Source organism: Anopheles bellator, chromosome 2, assembly GCF_943735745.2.
Source record: "Anopheles bellator chromosome 2, idAnoBellAS_SP24_06.2, whole genome shotgun sequence".
In the NCBI taxonomy this organism is placed as follows: domain Eukaryota; kingdom Metazoa; phylum Arthropoda; class Insecta; order Diptera; family Culicidae; genus Anopheles; species Anopheles bellator.
Genome location: NC_071286.1, coordinates 38,936,152 through 38,955,547, shown reverse-complemented (window position 1 = coordinate 38,955,547; position 19,396 = coordinate 38,936,152). Strand labels below are relative to the sequence as shown.

The window sequence follows — 19,396 nt, the reverse complement described above, 5'->3', positions numbered from 1 at the left end:
CGCTAGTCTGTTCATTGATAGCCTAAACTGATCGTTACCTTGAACAAAACGATCCGTTTTGCGCGCCTATATCTTGTCGTGCAAAAACGAAGTTCGAAAAAAGTAGCCCCCATCAATTGGACCAGGAAGAGTCGGATTTTTTCTCGAGCCACAAGGCCTAATAAAATAAATCACACAAGCGGCAAATATGCGCCAACGCGGCCCCCTTTCCGGTCATTCTGGCATTTCGAAAAGTGACGTTTCCAACATATCTTCCGGAACATACCTGAACGACGGCATTAGCATGATAGTTGCTGCATTTCCGAACTTTCATCTGCGGAGCCATCAGCGACATCACGACCGTCACCATAAATCTAGCTTCCAGCCGTGGCTTCTAAAACAAGAATGACAGTGAGTGAGAAGGCGAAATAACCTAAACCAAAAAGAGACATCACGAGGAGTGAATAAATTTAAGACAACGTTCGTTTATTTCCACCCGAAATAAAAAACTGGTGTTGAAAGTGCTGTTGGAGAACGATAACGCACACCGGTGCTGTTTGACTTCTGTTTGCCAAACTCTGGCTCCCTTTTGTTCTTTTTTTCGTGTGAATGAAAATTCCCGAAAAAAGGACATTAGGGTGTCTCGGTCTATTAAACTCTACCTGAGCGTGATTTCCCAGTGAAGTGAGGATTACATTTTTTTCGTGCTCATCTACCATTGGCAGGAGAGCTTTTAAAATCCTTCTTAATGTCTGTGTTAATAAGGTTTCGAAAGAGGAACTTGATCACCGAATGAAATAATGAAAATGCGCTAATCGTCTTCTAGGCGACTACTTCATCAGCAGTGTTAGCTCCACGCCTATTCGTATTTTAAACTAAGTCAATAAAACGTACGGAAAAGGAAGGGTTTCCAAGCGTGTCTGCATCGTGTGTCCACAGTTAGTAGTTGTTAACCATGGTGTTTGGGTTGCTGCAAAGCGGTCGCTAGCAATAGCCGATGTAAAAGCAATAGCCGCTGTTAACAAACAACTTTGGGCTATTCACAGCAAATCCAATCATTCAATAGTTGCGTTGGTTATAAACATTGCTGATAAACATGAACAGTACACGGTTGAAAGAGAGTAATTGCTTACGCAGAGCTACTTGTTTTGAATATAAAATCAGGTCATTCGAAGCAAATGACCAACGAATACTGCGGGCCCATCGACTCTCCCTGTTCATGAGGTTCATATTGATTGCTGAACTAAATTTATTAAAAATTTTGACATTAACGAATTGGGACTCTATACGCTTGCAGAAAATTGGAAAATAATCGAAACTTATTTCCAAAGTGGTGAATCTATAACTAAAACTCTACGAAATTTGTTACTACGATGTTACTAAGCAGAATTGTCATATTTGAGGCTCGGAAAACCCAAACGTCGTGCAAGAGAAGCCAATGCACGCACAATGAGTAACATTTTGGCATAGATTTTGTTCTGGCGGCATCATCAGCCCATTTTCCTTCAAAAATGAAGAAGCAGCCGTCTAGCGTTTTCGGAGCTTTCCACTAATTTTGGAACAGCGACGGCCAACAACAGCTTCCACCAACTGAGGCATTCCACGCTCTCAGTGGAATGTCTGATAACTGCTATCGCTACGCCAACCAGCGCATTCCTCATACGCTGACAATTCCAATTCCCACGATGCCAGTGCAACGTCAGACAAAAGTAAGCACGACGCTGACTTGAGTATTATTATCGAGTATATCGAATAAGCTCAACGAGCTTACTCAACACTCAACTCAATAATAAATGTGAAGTAAATGAAATGTATGTGTTATTTTGTGATAACGGATGTTTAGTGAAAGCGAAGCCTATATAAAGGATAGTTTACTCGCTTGCATGAATGAGAGATATTTGAAACTTCAATAATTGTCCTAATGCCGATCCTTGATTCTACGTTTCAATGCGTTGCTCATCTCAAATGGCTCCGAATGGTTTTTTAAAAATACTTTTGCAAGTAGGGGAATGCATTTACGCACGCCGTGTGCGACTCACCCTCGCGGTCCTACCCACTAAACCCCTTCTTGGTTCTCTATCCTAGGCCTTCCGGGACTACCGTTACTGGTTTTACTTCAAAAGACAATGGTTATGGTTGATCAGTGTGAAGAAACAATAAATTCCCTCGTAGTTCGCCCAGTAAGATCGCTGAAATGAATGATGAATCTGAATCAACGTCATCGTTTTCATCTCGTTGAATTGAAAGTTACGTGTGTTACTCGTCATCAAACAGGCAGTTATGATGTCAATCGTTTAGCACGAAATTTTGCAATTGGTTGGACATGAAGCGTATCGCACATCGTCGGATGTCTCGCACTTGCTGCCTTCAGCACGTTAGCTATGTGGGAATTAGCGATTCACCGCACCTGCCACCGTCACTTTGCGATTGGGTGCAAATTTCTCGTCAAATACTTTAAAGCTAATTTTACTACAGAGTTTCTTGGTGTGACAGACCCCGAACAACTGATATTGCGTAGAACAAGCTGACGAATACGGAGTAACTCAATCCCGACACACACGCCTCATTCGGTTTCTTCGGTTCGGTTTCTCGTGATGCCAAGCAAAGCAACAGTTTAAATTCTTCATTCATCTTTGACGTGAGCTCTTTGGTGTAGTACTAGCTGATCTCTGGCAGCTTGTCTTGAGTTCTCGGTGATTCATGCTAATGGTTCCTCTTTTGCCTTTTGCAGACAAAGATGCTTCGAATTTTGGTGACAAATCGGACAGCCTTTCGAGCATACTGTTGAAGGTATTAAAGTCGTACAAGAAGCCCATATTGAGAAATTCCCTAAAACTAGGAAGAAAATCTCCAGCTGAAACAAAAAGCTTCGTAGTATCGTCTTATAAGGAGGAACAATTCCAGCTTTATCAACTTGATTCAGAGTCCTAAACGTTCCCAAAATTCTTAGATCTCTGACCTGAAAAACCAATGAAGTACTAAAAAACTTTGTCTTTTCCCCTTCTAAAGTTTTAATTATTTTCAATAAACTCTAACAAGTTATCAAGCAACAGTCGTGTATAGTGTTTACCTCAATAATATCGGTACGTTTCCGAAGAACCCAATCACGAAACTGTGCAAATACGTAATCGTATTTTCACTCTGTGTATCCTAATGATGCTGCAGGTTTACTGAAATGGAAGCCAATAAAGAGCGATTATAGCCTGAAGGTAGAAATGGAAAACCACAGTGCTCTACATCAACCAACGCATAAAAGGGGAATCAGGCAATTTTTCGGTGACCCCGCCAGTTTCGTAAACGAACGTTTGCACCCTTTATTCGGAAAGGGAGAAATTCGAAACCTTCGAAAACCAAATATTGTTAAATTTAGTTTCGTTCGGTTTTTTTCTTTCGCAGGTTACGGACATTGAGGATAAAATCTGCTCTTTCGATGGATGGCAGGGTTACTTTATTTCCTACCATCCATTTTGCAACCATTATCGCAATTCGCTCATTCATACCATTCACCAACCGGAGTACTTCTACGACTGGTGGTTTGGAAACTTTCGTCAAATAATTGTTTATTTCATCATCACTTTTAATTAGCCGTTCCCAGCAAATGGCGATGACAAGATTTGTGATAACTGGAGACAAGGACACAGCGAAAAAATTGAGCGCATGTATCGTGCCTCATATTATGATCGTTAAAAAGCGAAGAAAAGAACGGGTTAAAGGCCGTTCAGTATGCGTCCAGCAAACGGCCACCAGGTTCTTTATGATGTGCGTGTATCAAAAGAGCACTGCGACCGCACCGTAGCGATCCCAGCGCCAAGCGAAACGCAGTCACAACAGACCACCACAGCATCCCATTTTGTATGACAGAAGCCTATGTGTTTCTCGTCCTCAAGGTCCTCTCTGCTTGGCTAACATCGTTTGCATACTATCAGCAGCCCCAGCTGCTTGATCAAACTTGACGCTTCGGAAGAACCGTAGGGACCACATGTTTCGAAGCTATGAACGCCGGGAGCCAGATTAGTATTGATTCTCCTTTTCTCGAGCTCGGTTCAGATGAGGTAGTGTTTTATCCTGAAACAATGTACGCCCGAAGCATCGAAGTGCCTGGATTGTGCAGTTCATACATACACCAAGCTTTTGAGAAACCTGCATAGAGTAGTGTAGTGCCAGATGTGCCTCCATTGTTACTAGACTAGTCCGACACTAGTGTCGTTTACAGTTTCAATAAAGCTGCACTAATTACTAAATTTTCGATGATGTTGTACCACCGGCCTCCAACTCCGATGATTAAACATGTGGTAAGAATTTAAATAACCATACAAAAAAGTCTGAAATTCATCAATCATTAATAAACATAGTCATTCCTACTTGTATATGTAATAATGCTACACGGTTAGAAGGTTTCCAGTATTCCAAAAGACAACCAATGCAGACGTTGTGTTGATAACGGCATGGGTAATGTAGACAAGGACATTAAATACAAGAACCCATCAGTAATTATCGCTAATATCATTCGGATCCGATAGATCGAAAGGAGCATTGTTTCTAAAAAGTACTGTGGTTTTGATTGATTTAAAATGAACAAAAAACAGATTTTTTTTTGGTTTTTGTCAAGTCATAAACTGCATTATGTTAAACGAATCAAAATGACAAAACGTGTTCAGTACAACAGTGCCAAGAAAGAAACTTTAAGTCTACACGGACCTCAAAAGAAACTCTTAGCCTTTACAAACTTAGACCTTTTTCGTTCACGCTTCAACTCATCTCTTACGAAATGATTCATATTTTATGCTAACGCAATCATCTACACGTTTACTTTGCATTGCTTTCGATAGATGATGCTCGAGGTCGTTGTCCCCGAATCGTCAAATGAGAGGACATCTTAAACTTAGCTGGAACTCAGTTGGCAACTTCAAGAGACAGCTATTTTTTCTAACATGAAACTCTCGTGTTACCGAAATAACCTTATTCCCAACATTATGATAGTACGGCTCGTCTGGCATTCACCAAAAGAGTAACCTGGTTATAACACTTTTGTTTCACAGTGTCCTTGCCACTACAGAATGTGAACCTCTGTTTTTTGGCCTCGATTGGTCATCAAAAGACAATAGCTCACCGAGCATCGACCTACGACAAACATTGAAAACGAGAAGAATGGAGAATAATGGTGATGGTGTTGATTGAGAATGGAAAACACATCATTTAATAGATCGTATTCCAAAGTGTGTGGGCTTCGGGGAAAAGTCCTCCCACATCCATGCTATGGCTATTCCATGCTGGTCTATGGGTCGGGCTATGGTCCAGAATTTACAGAAAGGTTGGGTAAGTTTTAGGGAAAATGACCTCCCGTGCCTCGCTGAACACCAGCAATCTTCAAATTGCATAATTTTTACTTACTAATAATTGAGCAGCATGAGCTTTTTTCCAATAAGTATGTGGATCATGTATCCAATTGTGTAATCCAAACGTTCAACGTTCCGCATTGCAACTAAACCACCCATAATACTACTCTTAGTCGAAAAAATAAAAATATTGAGAGTAGTATCAGCTCTAATTCATTGTTTTCATTGGTAAAAAATGTTCTCATTGATGTGTGCATCGAACTGTTAGCTCGAACATCTTCAAAATTCGACCTCAGTTTCCGCCAGCGGGAGCCCAGATTCGAATGGATTATGTTTCTGAGGACGAAAATTGACAAGCACTGCAACAAGCTCAGTAGCTGAACTAACAAGCTGAGTAACTCAGTCTAAGATGGCTTAGTACAGGGCCTAAAAATGTCTTAGTTAAAAATTATGAAAATGGCGACTTCGTGAAATAAAGAAACGCATCAGTAGGGTTTATTTTCTCGACAAGGCTTTTCTGTCGACTATATTACGACAAGCAAGACTTTTCTACCATGTGCACGCAATTCAATTTGCCCATTTTACCGGTGGATAACCTTTTTAACTTTCTTGTGGTTGTATGTTCTTCAGAAACATAATACAGTTATCGTAAGTTCATTCCATTCCACCGATTGTTTGTGTCGCTGGTACGTTTCAAAACGCTCTGTAAAGACATAATAATTCCTATCTTGTGCCGTATGTCAACCAGAAACTCGCCTTCACAGCTTTTCTCTATTACTTGAGCCCTGATAAGCAAGTTGTTGTGGATAATAAAACAGAAAACAGCAAAAGAAAAATAAGATTATTTCTCGGATCACGGAAAGTTCTTTATGCGTACGTCGCTAACCACTGAAAGTTCAAACGCTTTACGTGCGATTCATTATGTTAAGCAAGATTCGTACGGAAAATCTAGAAAAGACGATTAAAACATGATTCAGTGTAAATATTAACAACCAGTATAACTGAAATAAAACACATTCATCACTAATGTGGTGACAACTATTGATAACTCATTTAATCCATTTTCTCGATACCCATTTTATCAATAATTTAACTTTCTCCAGTTGGTTGTATTCAGAACAGACGTACAGTTTTGTGGATATTTGATTGTTTCAACGATTCCGTTATTACTATCTCCGTGAAGAGAGCGCTGAAAGAACTCCTCATTTGCCATATTTTTTCGCAAGCAACACTTCTGCTTTTCCCTTTCTCCGTGTTTGGTCTTTGTTGGTTGGAAGTGACGAAACGTAATTCACGAAAGGGGTGCACTCCATGCTGCGCAGATCGTAATTACGTAGTGCAATTTAAAATCGTTACTGTTATGGCCGTCGGTCCTAGAAGCATAATTAAAAGTTTTTGCAGATTTATTGTGGCATTTTGGTGAAAGGTATACTTGACGAAGAAATAATAGGATGCCTTCCAATTAACAATGACCTATCTTTACTGTAACTGTATCTGCCTCAGCTACATTTAATTCGCTATATTTAAATCTATAATATTGCTAGCTACTCCTTGCAGATCCTAAAATTCAAACCAGTATAAGGAACGTGATAACTTAATTGTTTATTTGCAAACCCAAAAAAATATTGAAGGCGTTGAGATAATGAACTTCTGCCGGCAATCTGAATAATCAGCAGACTGCTAAGATAGAAAATGCTTCATTGTCTCAGGCCAGGATCTGTGTTTCAGGCCAAGACGGTTCGGCGTTTGTACTATAGTTGTCGGACTATAGATGAAAACGGACTTACTTGCTTCCTTACCGGTAAGTAAGTCCATTTGTTTTTTATCTTAGAAAAACTGGCTGAGCTGTATGTAAAAGTAAGTTCGTTAGTTCAACAAATTTAGTGAAATCATACGGCAAGCTATTCTAGGAGACTTTCAACAATTTTGTTCGATAAAAATATTCAATATTATTGCACGCGTTCACCTATTAACCGTTTTTATAGAGTTCATCTGGCTAAAAAAAGAGTAAAGGAGACTTGACCAGAATCACAACACTGGAAGTGCGGCGCCAGGCAGCCAAACCATAATCGATAAACAATCCAAAATGTTTAATGTAGTTTTATCCTTAACGTGACTTAGTTTTTTTTCGAAATAACAGTTAGTAGCTGAGCGAAGCTTTTACCGACCAACTAAAGGAACATGCCATTGCCAACACAGACCAGCAGAATGAGACACACATTGTCCAGGGCCACTTGGCCACTCAAATTATTTTACCGCCACTGAAGTGTTTGAATGCCACGCTCCATTAGTGAAACGGTTGGTTGCTTCACAGGACAAAAGTGTCTCTTATCTTACACCAGATATGATTTCGTTCATTCTTCAATGTTATTATTTTTATGTTGAATTCTATACACCACACCCATTCAAGACAAGTAAATTTTTAGTTAATTTCAGTTTAGTTATTTAGTTAAGCTAAGCGTTATTCCAAAATTGTACTATAGATATTTTTATCGATTCTTAATAAAAATTCAAATCTTAAAATCGTATGTAAGTTGGAGAGTAATTTTCCTTTACCGTTTATTTTACTTTCGATGAGAAAAAAAGGTTGCTTTGCAATGTTGCAACGTTCCTCGCATACTGCTCGATGGCAGTGCGAATGAAGCACCTTATCAGAGATCTTAAACGTTAGTTTGGTTGTAGTCGCAAGTACCATCTTTACCATATAGAGCAAATCATCTTTTTGTAGCTTACAAACATGGAGGCCGACAGGTAAAATACTTATAATACTATACAAGAGAATAAGTTAATGGCTTAGAAAACTAAATTAATAATTTAATAGCATTAATGACTTACTTAGACCATACACTGCCACTACCATAAAAAAATAGAAATTTTAATGCCAACCAAGAGTAAAAAAAAACCCTTACTCATTATCTCTAACAAATGTTTTCATCTCTATCACTGGTCATTGATAATTTAACAAAACCCTGACTGGCAGCTAATGCAGCACTCCACCTATAGAGAGATTATAATGGAGCAATCCGAGATTGACATGCATTAATAGAGTGACCAAACATTATTAGATTAAAGAAAAAAATAAAGCCATAGCATAATAGAGAGCATGTGATGGATTCTTGTTCATGAAGCACGAATAAACTTGTTATGGTCGCACTGTAAAGTAAGTTTGAGGGACAACTCCGCACATTGCAGAGGCGAGGGATAATGGGATTACCAGTTTGTGCTGGATAATCATGGAATTACCGATGTATTCAAAAGGGTTACACTGAATGAATAACCACGTTCCAATAATGAGAACTCTATTAGCTGTACTCTGTTAGTTCGACGGACGTCGTGTTAGTATAGACGCATCGCTAATTGATCACCACGTTATTATTTGAAATCCCAAGATTACTTGACTTTGACAAAAATCTTAGTAAGAAGAGATTGCATCAGCGTGTTTAGTATCTGTTTCGATGAAGAGGATTCAATTAGCTATACTTAGATTCTTTTTTTATTCATGCTCTTTTTATCATGTTTTAGATTATTACTAGTTGAGGCAAATGTTTTTTCTAATGAATCAGTTAATAACAGTTCCATCATCGTTGAAGTTTCATGCAACATCCAGGGTGAAAATGACCGACGGATAATTAAATACTTAAGTATTTAAATGCAATTTAGAATCAAGTAATTTAAAGAAGTTTGTCTGGCAGCATGTTATTGCTAGTAGTGCTCACGTGTCCTTGAAACTTACCTTATTGAATATCGGACACACTTTTATGACGATCATATTCAACAGCCTCTACCATCAAAATATGAAAATAATATTTGCTTTCTTGAAATGAAACGCCCCTTATTTTGACTAACAGTAATTTAAAATGTATATTTACACTTTCTTTACATCTTTGACTACAATTACGGGTTATGTTATGTTGTGAGCTAATGTACAAAATTGATCTAAAAGAATTATATTAAGCTCCAGAAAAAAGTACGTTCAAATTAACCATCTACAGCGGTCGCCATCACGCTTTGGTAGACGACACAGCTTCCTTAGCCGGAGACGTTACCAAGGAACGGTTTGGATATTGTACCGGTGCACCTGAACTTGATGTTGCTCTATATGATAGAGCACAGAGCATGAGATAGCAACGAATTCGTTCTCGTTTCAAAGCCTGGTGTTGAGATAGAACGAAAAAATAATACCAGATTGCTACAATCCTCCTGTTTCGGAATGGTTTTCCCTTTCTATCACTCAGGAGTTTTTGCGCAATTTGCAGTAGACACAATTCCACTGAAATTGTGTCATCGTTTGCCGTATTTCGCTCTATTCACTTTATCTGCTGCACGACGCCCATTCCTTGATTCGAATCTGGCTTCGGAATGTTTCGTTTCGACAAATTGGCGATAAACTTGTCACGGATGTTCGGGTAAAGCTGTCAAGCTGAATGTTGTTAGTGTGGTAGTGGCTGAGGTGCGTTGTTCAGGCTCACTTCAACCTGTATGTACAACACGTGAAAGAGTTCAGGAAATGGGGCTACCAAAATAAATCCGGCCTCTTCCGGAACCATCACGAACGAATCAGAGTAGTAACGAAGGAAAGAGATGAAAAAAAAAAGTTTAAATCCTGAAGCGCCATGAGACCATCAGAACTATGGCAAGCATATACATGCACCGGGAAGGTTTAAAAGGTTGCCCGATGAATTATCGAACAGGTCGATCTTGACAGCTTTACCCTACAGCTTTACATCAGCCCGATCTTCAAGCCCAGCCATAAAAAAGAATTCGACTTGGTCAGGGTGATTTCTGCGCCCTTCGTGTCACAGGCGCCTACCAACAACTCCACCACCTCAGGCTGCCCTGGAGTATCGCTCGGGGACGATTTTAATGATTGATTGTGCTGATACGGGTGTAACACTGTGGTGTTGCTGGTAGCCCCAAGGGAAGTATTTCCCGTAGCCAGCAGAACTTTCGGCCCAGCCATCCCTCCATACATAGGGGTAGATCCGGTGGGTGGAACAGAAGGCAAACCGAGGACCGCACACTGCGAGCAGGAATCAACACCGTACGCTGATTGGTGCTGGTGGTTCGGCTGTTGTGGATGATGGGGATGGGTGTAGGAGCCCGGTTGACTCGTGATGTCGGCCATGGCAAGAGTGATGGTCAGGCTCTCACTTGGTGGTAACGTTTTCGGTGCGGAAATGTCGTCCAGAGTTGTTCGCGCCAATCGAGATGGTCGGCGGTTGTTGGACAGGAAGCCAACCGGAGCTTCGGTCATCAGATAGTTTGGAAGAATGAACATGGTAGTAGAGATCTGCGACAGTTGCGCCCCGCGGCCTGGTTCCACGTCACCAAAGGTGAAAGCTGGATGTTTAATACTGTTGCTAGTGCAGACGGTACCGCACAAGGAGCTTGTGGCTTCGGTTTCTTGGTTCGGTGTTGATTGTTGCTGCGAGACAAACAGGAAAAGCACAATGAAAGCTTAGTTTGAAAGATCTTCATGGAGATTTTCCAAATTGCCTAATCGGTTGGGTCGAAATCATTTAACCTAGCCTCCGGTCGTCTCCGAGTAATTTGTCTTCATGCTTGCAATAAAACTTTGCGCCACTTTATCGGACAGCATGAGGTGAGGCCTATGTTTGATCTTCAATGAGCTGATGAATTGGCCAAAGGATAACATTTTGGCAAAAAAACTAAACCACTTGACAACAAAACGCCTAGAAACAAAAAAAAAGTATTAACGACAAGGATCAGACACGGATTCATATACTTATTAAACCTGGAGCATCTCAATGGAAAAAAAAACTGCAACATAAATCATTATGTTTCACCGCGGGTGCAGCAGGTAACCTAAAAAGGTTTCTAACTCCATTTTAGGCTGCGAATGAGATTTGTGTTTTCAAGGTGCTACGCATTTTGTTGTCAGGTTATATAAGTCATCTAAATAGTTCTGAGTTTGGTTCTAACGGATAAATGGGATTATAAAATATCTACTTTAATAGAGAAACTTGCAACAGTTCGAACACCAAACCATTTCTTTTCCCAAAGGTCAAGTGTCGTATATTTAGAGATCGATTTACGCGTAGTATAACTATAAAAGCTTCAATTCCGAGCAATCACTACGGTACTGAAATTGTATTAAATTAACTCATTTTACGGTGCGATTTAGAAATGACGCTTTTCCCGCTATTGGCTCGAGCGTCATTTGATGGTCATAAGTTCCCAACACGTGGTTTAATGTCAGATTCCAATCAACAACAGCCGACTGTCACGAAATACTTAGATCATAGGATGATAATTAAAGCGAAAATTAGGATCGCAAATTTTCTGGCGCCTCAGAACAAATTAAAACTAACAACAGACCGTGGCAGAATCCTGAATGTCTATGGAACAAGTTATGAGAAATTGAATTTCGGATATCAAAACTCACCTCCGTAAGCTTTTCGGCCATGATTACCTGGTCTGGCCCACAGTCTACCAGGTCAAAGTCGTCGCTCGTCGGCCGGTAGCTAGATGGCGTGGAGTGGCTTTCGGTCGAATCTGATGCTTTGATGCATCGCGTTGCGGTTCGGGACGGAAACAATTTCATTTTGTATGCCAGCAACGCGCCGAACGATAGGCAGATGCAACAGAAGAATAGTACCGCGACACTCACGATGAGCAACTGTCCCTCGTCTAGACTAGCCATCGTCTGGTGAGGTTCTCCTATCGCTGCAAGTTCACCGTTCAACAGAAGCAACACGGAGTAGATGATTTGGGTTAGTAAGCAGTGGCGAGCCAAATTTCCGGTTCCAGAGCTCACCGCCTTTGCTACGGTTGACTATGTTTTCAGCTTTGACCCTCGATGACTCGCTCAAGTATTTGAGGGTGCTCTTGGTGGCACCGATCCCTATGGCCGCTGAGTCCTCTACCTGGTTAGGAACGGGTGTTAATTCCTCATCATACAGCTCAACCGACTCGAATGGTTGCTCGTTCAGTTCGTCATCCTCCAGTGGCGTAATGTAGCGCTCCCGGAACACGTTCCTGGAAACTGGTGACGACAACGGAAGAGCCGAGAAAAACTAGACAAAGTTTTCAAAGTTATGCCGAATCATGTGCCAAGTGACCAACTGTCTTGGCGCCACTTACCACAGGCGTATATCACCTTTAGGTACACCCGAATGCTCTCCGGGCAGGGATTGCCAAATGTTGAGCTTTCAACTGCCACCGTACACTTCCGCCGTCCCTGGCAAATTTCCGTCAACGTGTGACTCGTGTGCTCCGAGAGACATGCTGAAAAAAATCGTCCCAAGATGAAAAGTGATTGAAAACTACTCTGTAAGCATGGTGATACTACAGACGACGCCAAGGTATTGTTTTTGTACTCTTGTGTCCCAATTTGAAGGTTTTAATGCTCGTGGTTGCTTCAAACTTACTCTGCTCTTGCGAAGAGGCTGCCTGTGAACAATGAGAACTCTCGTAAGCCGTCCGCCCGTAGGTGGCGCTATAGATCGCTATACGCGTGTACTGGCCGCAAGTCAACCGAACGATGTCCTTCTCGCACGAAGTCAAGCTTCGGAATTCGACTGGCAAGACAAACATCGAAAAAGAAGAGTTCAACGAAAAAATATAAAAAGACGCAAAGACGCTGTTAATCTGATAAAAAAAAAAATCTGCAAAGACGCTGTTTCCACCCCGATTCGTATTTCAGACAAAAAGGAGAATCATGACGCAAAGAAACTGATAGCTCAACGGAAGATCGAAGAGAATGCGCCCAAAATGCTTCCTATGCTAACTTTCAGCGATTGGAATTTAAAGTAAAATAGTAACTCACATGGGCGGCATTTGTGATTGACCTCCACCAGCCGATGTATGCCAGGACAGGGACTTGTTTCGAATATTTTCGGCGCAGCATGTAACCGACAGCGTCTTTTTTTCTGACACGTTTCAACAATCGTCTGCAGGATCGAGTACTGTTGACGGACGAAAAGGGGACAGGAGTTCAAACATGGATGTAGGGAAGAAATCAAGTCCGATTGTCCAGTCTTACAATCTTGAAAAGGCCAGATGCAACGTAATTTAACACCAACTCACCTGCAGTACGTAAAGCGGGGTACACTTGTCCTTCGTTCTGTCGACGGAAGAGTTCGTAATGCTTTCGTTCATGGCATTCAGTATGTTATTATTCGGTAGGACAATGTCCATTATACTAGTAGGAGATGATGATGGCGGTGGTTCTGGAGCATAATAGGGACCATCCAGTTCACTGTACGAACATTGCACTGTATCGTTTTCCTCTGCATGGCCAAATAAAATTCATCAAAATAACAAAGTTGGGATTGAGAGAAAAAGTGGTTAACAACGTGGTTGAAAACGTGGTCGTAAGAATGATGTACTATATATCAGAAGCTATCAAAGAACTACATACCTTTTGCACCATATTGAACCAGTTCCACGGATATGCTAGTGCCAATAGGACAGGACAGTGTCAGGAGATCATCGTCACAGCAAAACGTGCGAAATGCACGCAATGTGCTGGAAAGCAGTCCTGCAGAAAAGATGCGTAGTGGAAAACAAGCTGAACTGTGTTGGCATACTGATTTGTAAATTAAATAACGTTATATGTTAATGTTAACAATAAATGAAATAACATTAACAGTAATAATGTTAATAATAAATATACAATGTTGTACCATTAATAGTTGTAACAATGCTTTTAATATTGAATATTAATCAATATAAATTAGTGCAGCATTTTAATGCCTCAAATAAATATTTCAAAATTAAGATTGTCATATTCGATGTCAATTTGTCGATATAAACGTGTTAGATCTTTCTTCATCAAACAAGTGCAAAATATCGTTAGAGTATTGTAATCTCATAGGTCTTTTCTCATGAGACCTATAGGGAGCGTTTAATTCTTCTGATTCTTCATTGAATTATATGTTTCATTCGGAAATAAGCCACTTAAAATATTTACCTACTGATGTAAAATATACCTCCTGTATTTAAATTTTGGACTATCTGTACTAGATACTACAGTGTCATTCATTTCGTAGTTTCGAAAGCACGGGTCTGGAGTTTTCCATTTTGTTCATATATAGCTATCAGTCCAAGTGTCATACTTTAAGTTGAATGTCTGCCATTTTAGAAAATGAATCGCTTAACAATAGAACAACGTGTCAAAACTATTGAAAGTTATTACAAACGTAAGGATTGAAACAAAAATACGTTTCAGGCCTTTAGAAGAGACGTTGGTCATCATAATCGTCCGACTTTACAGTTCATTGGTAAGATTGTGCAAAAATTTGAACAAACGGTCACAGTTTTAGATATTCAAAGGCTTGTACATCATCGTAACGTACGTACAGCTGAAAATATCTCCGCTATAAGTGCAAGTGTCACTGAAGACCCAAATTGGGCGATATCACTTCGTGCTCCAAAAATAAAAATTTTCTTACGGGTCGTTATGGATAATATTGCATCTAGATTTGCACCTGCATCCGCATTAAGTTCAACTAACATAACAATTAAAGTCTATCGACCATCAATAACGAAGACAATAAGCCAATTGTGTTCTTGAGCAACATACCGAAAACGGTTGTTTTTCCAGCACAATTTTCTTCAGCGACGATTCACCTTTCTCTTTTGGCGGTTACGTAAAACAACCAAAATTGTCACAGTTGGGGCACTGAAAACCCTCAATCGATTGAAGAGAGGCCGTTACATTCAGAAAAGGTGTCTGCATGGTGCGCATTCTGAGCTGGTGGTGTCATAGGACCTTATTTTTTTCGAAAACTACGAAAGGAGGACCACTCCACCGTCAATTCCAAGCCAGATGATAACTAATTTTGGTTTGCCTTTAATTGAAGATATGGACTTAAAAGATATATGGTTCCCGCAAGACAAGGCAATGAACCACAGAGTACAAGCGGTTTTTGATCTACGAGAACTTTGATGGGCATATAACTTCGTGTTTCGCTGATGTCAATTGGCCACCAAGGTCATGCAGCTCGACTCCGTTGGATATCTGTTTGTATGGCTTCGCAAAAGATCGTGCTTATCTGCCACTGCAACTTTGAAGTATTTGAAAAATATCGTTCGCCAATCGTTTGTGGCCGAGGTAACACCCGAAATGCGCAAAAAGGCTCTTGAAAATTATCTTACAAGCATCGACTGTTGCCATAGATCTTGAGGCGGCCATACGAATGATATTGCATTTCACGCGTAACGGAAACATTACTTGCAAACTTTATGATTAAAAAACCATTGAAAACTTCATTAAATTTTACTTGTGTTTTTTTAAGTTTATTGTGGAAATTCCGAAATGAATGACCCGGTATAATATACAAACAAGGAGCTTACAACTTTCCTAGTTTCTAACTTTCTATAATATTTTAGTTAAAGGACGATACTTCCGGAATTGTGAATCGGTAGATGATGTAAAGCGCAATCAAACACTTGAATATTATTACTTTGGTTAAGTTAATGCAATCATATCGTTCCTATCAATTCAAGCCATTGATCATCACAGAAACGCATTGATAAAAATGTTTGACAAACAAAGAAAAAATGATAAAAATGCGAACTAGAGAATGACAATTTTCACATTCGCGATGGTACATATTTTCGAAGTTCTAATCAGATTGCAAACTTTTATAACTACGACCAACATAAAGTTCTTTCCGATATAATTGACTACATAATTTATGTAACATTCGTTTTTACATCCCTAGCAATATCAGTATCGTGAGTGCAATGATCATCGTTTGTATTGTGACACTGTCGAAAAGTTTTATTTCATTACATATTTTGGCTTAGCACAAGCTGCCTACCAATCATCCGAAATGATGTCAAATTTTTGCAAAACTGCCCACAAATTTGGAAGGTCCATACAACTTGTGATGGCTTGCTTTTAAAAGAGAACGCATATTTAATGTCTTCGCTTTGGTTAGTCAATAGCGAAGGCCTCTTTGTGACAAGCAGCAATATATTATATTTATTTTGCAAGGGTCACGGCATGGGTCACAAATCCCCATGCTGTGTTGGAGCCGTTAAACTTTTTCATGATTGTTCTCAACAACTTGGCACCGTTGGTACATGCGGCTTTTGGAAAAAGTTTTCGAATATTGAAAATTGTCGGTTGTCTGCTTCTGTTCTCCAAAGTTCGCCACACCTTGCCAGGATGAGGTCGGTTGATGGAAACTAGTCAAAATGAATAAATTATTCTGCAATCAAGATACATTGAAAAAAGCATTATTCCTGCGATTGGCATACGCCGGAAGAGGGCGGGTGAATCCCTACGCGTTTAATTGGTAATTTATAGTCCAAGTCAAGCAAGTCTTCATATTGAAAGCTACGTTGTTCTGCGTATTTTTCACGAAACAATTGAAACTTTGAACTAATCATTGAAGCTTAGCTAAAAGAGCTTTTTAATCGGGCGTAGATTTTATGAAAAAAGGAGAAAAATGAAAAAAAGAGAAAGTAACGTGGCTATCATATTGAGTCAGTCCGATATGCCCCGTGTCTTAACGAGGAATATTAAATCCTTTTCCCCGCGAATTTGAGTGCCAACATCTGATTTCTTTCTGATTTTTTCCAAAAACCTGGAGTTGTGCAATTCGATCTGGGGGAGATTCAACAAATTATGCTACTGCAGAGATTTGATGTCACATTTAGTCATCGTGCTGTCAAAGCCAGCTTCATCATGTGAAGGCATATAGTAGATAGATGCAGATACTGTGAAATACGACGGCCATAACATCCGGGATGGATCCAGGCTAAACAAAAGTCACATACTTTCTTCATCGCATCGTATTGTGTACCGGATACGCTAACGATGTCCCTTCCTAAGGGCGGCATTTTCGTATGACGAGATAAATAATTTGATGCTGACATGATTGTTAACATGATCCATCACCGACAAACATTAGCTAAGAATCTCATCGTTCCAGTATAAAAGATTATGTATGACAATAATCATACTATACTGCCAGTTTCGGTGAGTGCTTGGCGTCATTAACAGTCTGAACAGCTATCGTTCTATTAGCGTAGTTACGTTGACACAATGACCGATTAGGAAACAACAATCAGATGCTTTCAATCAGACCAAGTCGAATCTGGTTATCGAACCATATTCCATTCACAGTTCTTATATTTCGCATACAAAATAAACAAACAGATGAAAACGATACAACGAAATTTGATGAAAACGATACATAATTTGACTGACGCACCGAATTAAAACATCTATGCGTGAGTATCATAGACATAGCAGGTTTGTAATTTTATTATCGTAAAAAGGACGTGTGTTTCGGCAATCAATTGCCGTCATCGTTACCCTCCCTCTTAGCTGCAACTGTCAGTGTGGTGTCGTATGAGAGGTAAGACATTGATTTTCGGCACTTCGGTCCATGCCAATCCTGAAGCATTCTGAGCGCGAAAAAGTATTGTTGTTTGTCACAGAGGCCTATTTTCATGTTTCGTGCCAAACACACCAAGCCATTAAAAGCGCGACCATCTACCACATCGAACTCAAAATGGAACTAACAAGCTCCCGTATCAGTAATGCAATTGCGTCAAGCTGACAACGTAATGGGTGGCTGTCGAAAGGCTGTTAGAGTCTGTTTTGACGTTGCTTTCAGCTATTCGTGATGTACGAAGCAACCGCTAAAAGGACGGTTCCGTAACGCCTTCAGAACAATCCGTTTCACGAATCCGATTTCTGTAAAGAGCGTAATATTCCGATTAACGCTGTCATCATTTTGCAGATATCGAAAATGGATTGGTTTTGGAAAATGATATCCCATCTTTCATTTCCTACGCCATGGGTTTAGTGTTTCCGTCGTTCGTTATCATGATTAACGAGACCCGCTGCAAGCGTTCAGGGCCAAACAGTGCGCCCAAGAGAAATGAATGGTTCAATGTGTTTCCCGTTTGATCATTCACGAGCAACGAGCATCCGAGTAAAAATGTATTTGAAAATAATAATCCATTTCCACGGTTTTCCCTTGGACAGAAAACATTGACTGATCATTGCGAACGATGATTGTCGAGCGCCCTGCAGAAGATGATGGCGAATCGGTTTATACGACGGCTGTTCAAAATTTTTGCCACATCTGAATTTCCGTGAGCTACGCATATCCATTTTTCGATTTTTTACCGAAACAACACTCTAATGATGTCAAAGCCACCGTATTCTCTAGATCTGGCCTCTCTGTGCGTTATTCATGTTTCGGAAACTGAAGTAGACCATGAAAGGACGACGCTAAGATTCAGGAGAAAAGGATGGCATCGACAACGGGCCAAAAAACCAGATGTCAAAAATTGACCGATTACTTAAAATGGCCGAACAGTTCACCATAAGTCACTGACATGTGTAGCAACCTAATGCCACAAAAAATCGGATATACGTAGCCCGCGGAAATACGCGGAAAATACAAAAGTCGCTAAAATTTTTGAACAGCGCTTGCATGTGATGTAGTTGAGTCTATGTTCACATAGCTGTTGATAAATGTACCCAAAAACCTTTAAGATAATACACCAGATTCTCTAGAAGACACCTCTAGAATGATTACTTACCCATATCGTCTCCAGCGGCATTGTGTAGGACAATAGTTAGTCCAAAGAAAAATTGAATCAAAAATGTATCCATCATGGTATCCTGTATAGTATCCGGACTGATTTATGATATTTTTACGGCATTGTTGCGATTTGCTTGCATGTAAAATACACATTTAAACACTAACATTAAACTTTGGGAAACTTAGTAAGTCGAATGTGTAAAACCCACTTCCAGCTTTCCGCAAGCTTCCGATTTTTTACATATTTTCAATATTCTCTCACAAACTCTGAAACAATCTATAAACATCAAGATTGTTTTGTAGGGCTTTGATCTGCACCATTCAAGTCGCCATAGAATTAAACCAACCACAACCTTTTCGTGGCACTATCACTCTTTTCGTTCGATTTCTCTTCTCTTCGTCTACTGGCATAAGCTAGACGGGCCCGTCAGAAAGCGAGGCTACATTTTTTTCACACCATAAACCATATTCACGTTTCATTGCGCCGACTTGGTTACAACTCACTTCTGGTCGTAATATTGCATATTCACTTGATGGATGAAA

At 40.1% G+C, this 19,396-nt stretch overlaps 1 protein-coding gene across 1 annotated transcript; it reads right to left on the bottom strand.

The window, feature by feature from the left end:
* Positions 1–9,219: 9,219 nt before the first annotated feature.
* On the bottom strand, positions 9,220–18,992 carry LOC131209977 (uncharacterized). Its single transcript, XM_058203157.1, has 9 exons — positions 18,852–18,992; positions 13,699–13,818; positions 13,365–13,567; positions 13,105–13,243; positions 12,707–12,856; positions 12,420–12,563; positions 12,060–12,321; positions 11,722–11,971; positions 9,220–10,740 (listed from the first exon to the last, which is right to left on the bottom strand). Exons 1-9 carry the CDS (start codon positions 18,925–18,927, stop codon positions 10,036–10,038), a joined length of 2,049 nt encoding a protein of 682 aa, XP_058059140.1. The 5' UTR covers positions 18,928–18,992; the 3' UTR covers positions 9,220–10,035.
* Between the last annotated feature and the right edge of the window lie 404 nt (positions 18,993–19,396).